Source organism: Nelumbo nucifera, chromosome 2 (genome assembly GCF_055504915.1).
Source record: "Nelumbo nucifera cultivar China Antique chromosome 2, China Antique-T2T, whole genome shotgun sequence".
Taxonomy (NCBI): Eukaryota; Viridiplantae; Streptophyta; class Magnoliopsida; order Proteales; family Nelumbonaceae; genus Nelumbo; species Nelumbo nucifera.
Window position 1 is genome coordinate 74062915 of NC_142650.1, and position 6945 is coordinate 74069859.

Sequence of the window (6945 nt, forward strand, 5' to 3'; positions counted from 1 at the left end):
CAGTTGCGAACCAAGTGATTTCCCCCACAAAGGAAGCAAGAAATTGGGGACCCAATGGTTCTGGGCTTGTAACGGTGCTGAGGGCCTTGCTCTCCTTGTGGCTTCTTCCCATAGTCTTGTCTCGCTGGCTTGTTGAAGCTGGAGTTGTCGTACGGAGGGCGTGAAGGACTTGCTCCCCCACTCGATTTAGGGGAACGCGGGTTTTCTGGCTTAGGGGTTTCTTCATCTGACAAGCTGGTCTCATTGAGTTGCTCCGCCACTGCCATTGCCGTGGCGAGGTCCTGTACGTTGCGGCGTTGGAGTTCTAGTTCGGCCCATGGCTTCAGTCCGTCCATGAAGTTGAACAGTAGATCCTTGTCGGACATGTCCGTGATCTCCAAGGAAAGGGCTGAAAACTCTTTAACATAATCGTGGAGTGAGTCCTCATGCTTGAGTGATTTCAACTTCTTCCGTGCCAGGTACTCTACGTTCTCTGGGTAGAATTGCCGCTTTAGTTCTCGTTTGAAATCAGCCCATGTCTCGATGGTGCACGTACCCCGTTCAATGTCTTGGCATCGCCTGCGCCACCATAGCATAGCAATGTCAGTCAAATACATAATCACCGTACGAATTTGCGTTAGGTCATCATCAATGCCAGCGGCATGGAAATATTGTTCCATTTGCCACAAGAAGTTGTCAAGTTCTCTAGCATCTCGGGAGCCGGCATAAGGTGTAGGCTCCCGAATCTTCACACGAGCAGGAGCCAGTGTTGTGGAGGGGCTTGGAGTGCTGGCCACTAGTCTCTTGAGGAGCGTCATGTCTCCTCTAAGATCGTCCAATTGAGTCTGGAGGTCGGAGGGAGAGGCCATGGCCACTTTCATGGCCACCCATTCAGCTCTCATCTCATCCACCTGGTCTTGGATGTCGGATCGAGATGAGCTCCCTTCTTGTTGGGATTTTGTTCCAAGGACTTCCTTGAGGGTTCTATTCAGGACGTCTTGGACCTCGTTCATAATGCCATTTAAACGGGCTTCTAGCTCCACCACGGAGCTCTCAATTGTTTCCACATTCAAGTGGATTTCTTCTACTCGGTCACGCATCTCCCCAACAGTCACTTCACAGCGAAGGATGCGTGTGTCGAAGGCAGCAAGCGCGTCAACTGACTTGTCAAGCTTGCTTGTCTTGGATGTGCGACCCCCTGGGGTCTTCTCTGTAGTGGCTTCAATGCCTAGAGACTCATCAGTCTCCCTCGCATGGGCAAGGCCATGCCTAATCTCGTCGGTGAGTTCCTTGTTGTGCTTCATTGTGCCACCACTAGTGTTGCTATGCAAGGGTCACGAGCGTTGAGGAGCAACCCGCTCTGATACCAACTGTCACGGGGGTAGTTCTGCAGCGGAAGAAACCCGTGCGGCGTCCTGGCCAAGGCCGGCCAGGACAAGCCTTTCTGCGCGTAGAGGCTAGGAGTTGCCCGATGGGATGGCTCCACCAACATCAGTAGCACTGGATCATGACCTCAAGTCCAATGGCCGGGGCACTCTCCTGGCTCAGACCGGTCCATGGGAGGCGCCGCTTACGTGCTAAAGGGGGACAACCATCATGGAAGGCGACCATGCGCCGATAAGGTGACTTGGCACCGATGTGAAGGGTCTCCTGTATGCCGATGATGACAGGCACCTGTGTGCCATGATGATAGGCAACCGCTTGGGCCGGAACACACCCGTGCGCTAAGGGCAACGGGGTAGCTCACTCAGCTTGGGCAAGGGGCTGGTGAAGTGAAGGGACATGCTTGAGCCAGGCCCGCATGCCAAGCCTCCCTTGAGTATCGGTAGCGCAGTGCCGGTCCAACACTGTCCCCATGAGCAAGTGTGCGCCCATGAGGAACCCTGGTAGCCATGCTAGCCGTTAACCAGGGCCGCCCCGCAAGGGGATGAAGGTCTAGGAGTGCCAAGGTTAGGCACCCAAGGAGGTCGACCACCCCTCCTCAAAGAGTACGTTAAGCTTCTGGTGGTCTGCCTGAAGATGACATCAGTTCTCCCAAAAATCTTACAGGCGAAAATGACGGGCATGTCCCTAATGTAAGCCTGCCAAGCGTAGGCAAGGCTAAGCCTGTGCTGAACCGTAACAACACGGCACCCCTCCCTCTCCCACGATCAGTTCGCATGCATGCATCAACAATCAAGCACAGAAGTGGGGCCCTAGTTATCTGGCCACTACGAACCAGCCAGGTAAAACTCATGTGAAGTTCAGCATTTCTATGGTGAGTGGTCACACTCACACACCATTTGAGCTCCCAAAGCTAAACCTAAAAAGTAAAAAGTGCACGCAGAAACAATGTACCCCTCGTTCTTCCACGAGACAAGCGCCTCTAACGGTCACCTAGCAGGATTTAATTAGAAAGCCACCAGCCTCAAATGCATAAAATGCAAAGAACACCAACGGTCACTTTCCAAATTTCAACACTACTTTATTATCTGCATACCCATTTAATAATCAAATAAATTACAAAAATTAATTTAAAAATAACAGGGGCAGAAGAAATAGCAACACAGCACCTCCACCTGGGAAGTACCTCAGACCACCGGAGAATCTACAGTATCTGGTCCGACATTGACGGGAGTCGCCGGAAAAAGTTGACGGGAACTGACGGCATGTCACCCCGGAACCTCGGGTGGCGCAAGTAGTAGAAGCCGAACCCCAACAGAAATACCTTGAAGGGAACAATGTAGAAAATCAAGGAGGCCAACAGACAGAAGACAACGAATATCCCAGTTCCACGTGGGTCCCTCCAATTGAGCAGTGCCTCCACACGCTCACCCTGAGAAGCCACGTCACCAAGCAATGTCTGAGCCCTACCTGCCAGAGCACGTAGCCGATCGTACCTCGTGCGGAGCTGATCTGCAGATCTTGTCGTCGGGAACCCATCAAACTCCTCATCTATCTCATCAATCCCCACGGCGTCAACGTAGGACAGCCTTAGATCCATGTTGGCTGGGGCCCTTGGGCGAAACCTAAACCGGAACGCCACGATGAAGAAGGCATACATGAAAACAGTTGGGAGTATCAGGTGTGGATACAACACAATTGCCGTGAGTAGAATGTGTACTAGCACTGTGGTAGATGGCTGCACCCACATTCGGATTCCGTCAAGCCATCGTGCGAAGGCGGCGGCTCGGGATAAACACCCAACGACTCGGAACCAATTGGCCTTGCTTCGTCTCATACTCCACATGTGCGTGTCCGAATCTAACATGTACTGAACCACTTCTTGACCCATAGGTGGCTCAGACCGAGCGAGCCGCCCTGTGACTAGTTTCATTGCGGTGTGCCGTAGGATGTCTTGCTGGGAGGGCCCCAATGGTTTCACGTAATGCATTCGCGGGAGCATTGGACTGGTGTACGCCTGAAGGAGGTTCATCCATGACGAGCACGAGAATCGGACGGCAAGTTCGATCTCCCCCATCTTCTTGGCCCCACCCGGCTGCAACACTGTGAGTGAAAACGAATTCATGTACACACGATTGGCATCAAGTGTCGACAACCGTATGCGGAGCTTCCCTATTCGTGTGTCTCTTCCTGGCTTCCCTGTTTCATCTTTCTTGTACCGTCCATTATCAAATACCCCAATAGTCAGGACCGTACACGGATCATATACATCCCACGTGTACTGCTCATGCCAACGTGGATTAAACCGGTCCAGGATCGTACGTGTACGAACCCACTTGGGCCCATATTTGGCCACCACATAAGCATCAGTTGTCCCACGTGTCCCATCTTTGGTCTTTGCAGGTAGCAAATTGGTGGCCCCGCGAATACCAACCTCGAGCAACCCCATCGGTGGCTTTGACAGCTGTTTGGCCGCCGCTCGGACATCACTTGTCACGTGCGCAGCTTCATCAAGCACGTGATAACCTCCCTCCAGACAGACACGCACGTGTATCCGCCCGGCATAGGGACGGTTCTCATCACCCACCAGATTAAACCATCTTGACCGTGGCTCCGCCCGATCATCTGTCCTTCTATCGATGCTCGATACCTGTACCTTGGCCTGGCCCACAGACTGTCCGCTGGATACATCTTCCACCCCAATAACCAAAAACGGTTCAAACGGCTCGGCCGCAACGAAAACCAGATCCTCATTCCAAGTGGGGTTAGCCGAGCTGGACTGGCTAATCGCGCATCTCCCCGTTTTGAAAACCTGCGCGCCGAGCTGAGCTTTAACGTAAAGTTCCTGCGCCCGAGCCTTAGCTTCGGGAACGGCAGCAAGTTGCAAGTCTTGGGTTTGGATGACCGTTAGTCTCAAGTACCACAGCTTCGGAGAAAGGTAGACCTTGGCTCGGGTCTCTGGTATCAACCCGCCGGAATCCGATTGCCATGCCTCCTGAAAAGCCTCGTCCGCCTGAGTTCCAATCCAGACGGCCAGCATGACGTCAGTTCCTGTCGAGTTCTCCGGCGAGCCTTCGAGGGTATACCACTGAGGAGCGAGAGGGCTGTCAGGTGGAACACGCTTGGGTACTTCTTGCAAATCGAACGACACCGTGCCCAGAGACGTTTCTGTGGTCTTATTCGTCTCTGAGTCCTTCTTCTCAGCCCAAACCGACACCTCCAACGCAGTAGAGTTCAGGCTCTCTTTATCGAAGGCGAAGACTTGATCCCAGTCCTTATCAGCGACGCTCTTGGTTCGTATACTGTGCGTGCCGATGACGAGCTTGCCGTATAAAGAGGAACCACAATCGGCATTTGTACGTTTTGCTTTGAGCACGCGCACGTAGAGAAACGGCATGTTGTCCACGAGATCGTAAGCGCTACGGCTCCGATCGCCGCTGATTGACCGGATCTCTAGGTCCTTTACGCCGGAATCAAGTCTTTTTGTCGCCGGTTTGTCCTTTTGTTGTTTTGTCTTGTCGACTTCAGCTATTGGAGGGCTCTCTACCGCTTCCGGTGGAGCCCCTGGTTTCGGAGCCTCCTCTGGTTTCGGGTTCTCCGTAGGTTTAGCATCTTCTTTAGCCGCGGTTGGCTTTTCCTTTTCTTCCTCTTCCTCCTTTTTCTCTTCCCCTTTCTTCTCTTCTGCTTTATCGTCTTTCTTCTCTTCTTTCTTTTCTTCTTCTTTCTTCTCTGTTGGTTTTTCCTCTGTAGACTCAGCGGCAGCCGGAGTTTCATGTTTCTGCTCCGCCGCGGCCGGAGCCGGAGGATTTTCATCGACGTAGAAGACCTTCAAGCCGATCTCGCCTTTGATCTGTGAGAACACGCTCCTTTTCTCCAACGGATAGTAAACCAGGGTTTCGGACCCCGATTTCGAAAAACTGCTTCCAGAGATCTTAACTTTTCCAAGAAAATTGTTCCTTTTACCCGTCTTCTTGTCGTTGTAGATATTGAGTTCTAGAATTTCAGAGGCCATGGCGTCCGGATCGTGAACCAGAAACTCAAGCTTCTCGTCCCACTGCGGATTCAGATCTCTGAACTTTGTTTTCGTTCGTCGCCGTTGGCCATCGAAGTCGACAATAACATAAGCGCTCGACGTTCCTTGTCCGTCCTTCGGCATTAGATTCCTTGCATTGCAGACTTCCACATTGAGCTTCCGACTGCAATTCTCCGCCATTTTCACCTCCTGATCTTGAAATTCCGGCAACTGAGTTGAGTTTTTCGATAACTGGTCGAATTGTAAGGAAATTGCGAAAACCTGTCGGAAGGTTTAACAATGGAGTAGCTTCAGAGATTCGTAGGCAACTTCAAGCTTTCAACGATGTAAGACAGTGAGTAGACTGAGGGACCAATCTTTTAAAAGGGAGGAGCCTGGTGCCACATCACTAAGAACACGTAAGAAGGAATCGACACGTGGCGAGGCCTCGGAGGCTGAAATTGAAGCGTAGTGAGAAATATCTACTACACCAGTGCCATAGCTTTAGGCTAAAACCATGAATCACGACCCTTATCTATTGCTGTGGCCCCACCTTAGAATTGGATGAAGTGACGTTAGGTGAGCCACGCAATACATCGAAGAACGTGATTTCACGGTTTTAGTCGAGGGCCGCACCGTCGTGCGTAGGGGTTCATCTCGAAGCGTAAGTAAGTCTCGTGCCTACGCCGAGCTCGCCGACAGCGCTGACCAGCGTGCCTGGTGCTGAATTGGATATTTTGATGCGGATTTTTATTATTTTTATTTTATTAGTTTTTTTTATAATATTTTTAGGTTTTGAGGACAGAATAGGGTACGGATTATCAATTTATTTACAGAAATACCATGGTAAATGTACGTTGTTAATAATAAGTTAAGAAATAACCGTTTTGTCTGGTCAGGCCTCAGGGCTGAGAATAAACTGACATTAATCGTGAAGCATCATATCTTTCTCGCCCAAATGGGGAGAGCCAGGCATAAAGACGGGTATATTCTTGTCATAATTTAATTGTTATATGTCTAATTTAGTCATTTGATCAAGTTTACGTTGGCATAGTTTAATGGTTACACGTTGTATTTAGGCATCATTTAAGTAAAAATTTCTTTATCTTTTTTTATATTCTAAATAATAGCATGTAATGTAATATAAACCTTTATCACTTGATAGGTTTTAGTATTCTTGTATAATGCAGGTTATTTAGGTAAAGAAAAAGATGAGAGAGAAGGTATCAATTACCCGGGTAAGTAATACTCTCTAAAGCCGGTCACTTTATCGTAGAATCCAATATAGCAGCTAAAATGCGTGGATCATGGTTAATTACCTGGTTGACTAATTTATCCCCGCTAAATCCTGACAATCAAATGGGGCCTTAGTCATTTGTTCAAGTTTACCTATTGATTTGACTATGATGCCAGGAATACATGATACTAGAGCTTACAATCAATCAACTCTAACTAATAAGATGGGTTTTCATCAAATTCATGGGGAGTTTTTTTGGTATTATAGATTTTCCTTTTAATTTCATTGAGATTGGTAAACAGATGAATGTAGTAACAATAGTCATGCTATACTA

At 49.6% G+C, this 6945-nt stretch overlaps 1 protein-coding gene across 1 annotated transcript; it reads right to left on the bottom strand.

The window, feature by feature from the left end:
* Positions 1–2418: 2418 nt before the first annotated feature.
* On the bottom strand, positions 2419–6097 carry LOC104604169 (C2 calcium/lipid-binding plant phosphoribosyltransferase family protein). The gene has a single exon (XM_010268428.3). The coding sequence runs from the start codon at positions 5573–5575 to the stop codon at positions 2567–2569; it is 3009 nt and encodes a 1002-aa protein (XP_010266730.1). The 5' UTR covers positions 5576–6097; the 3' UTR covers positions 2419–2566.
* Between the last annotated feature and the right edge of the window lie 848 nt (positions 6098–6945).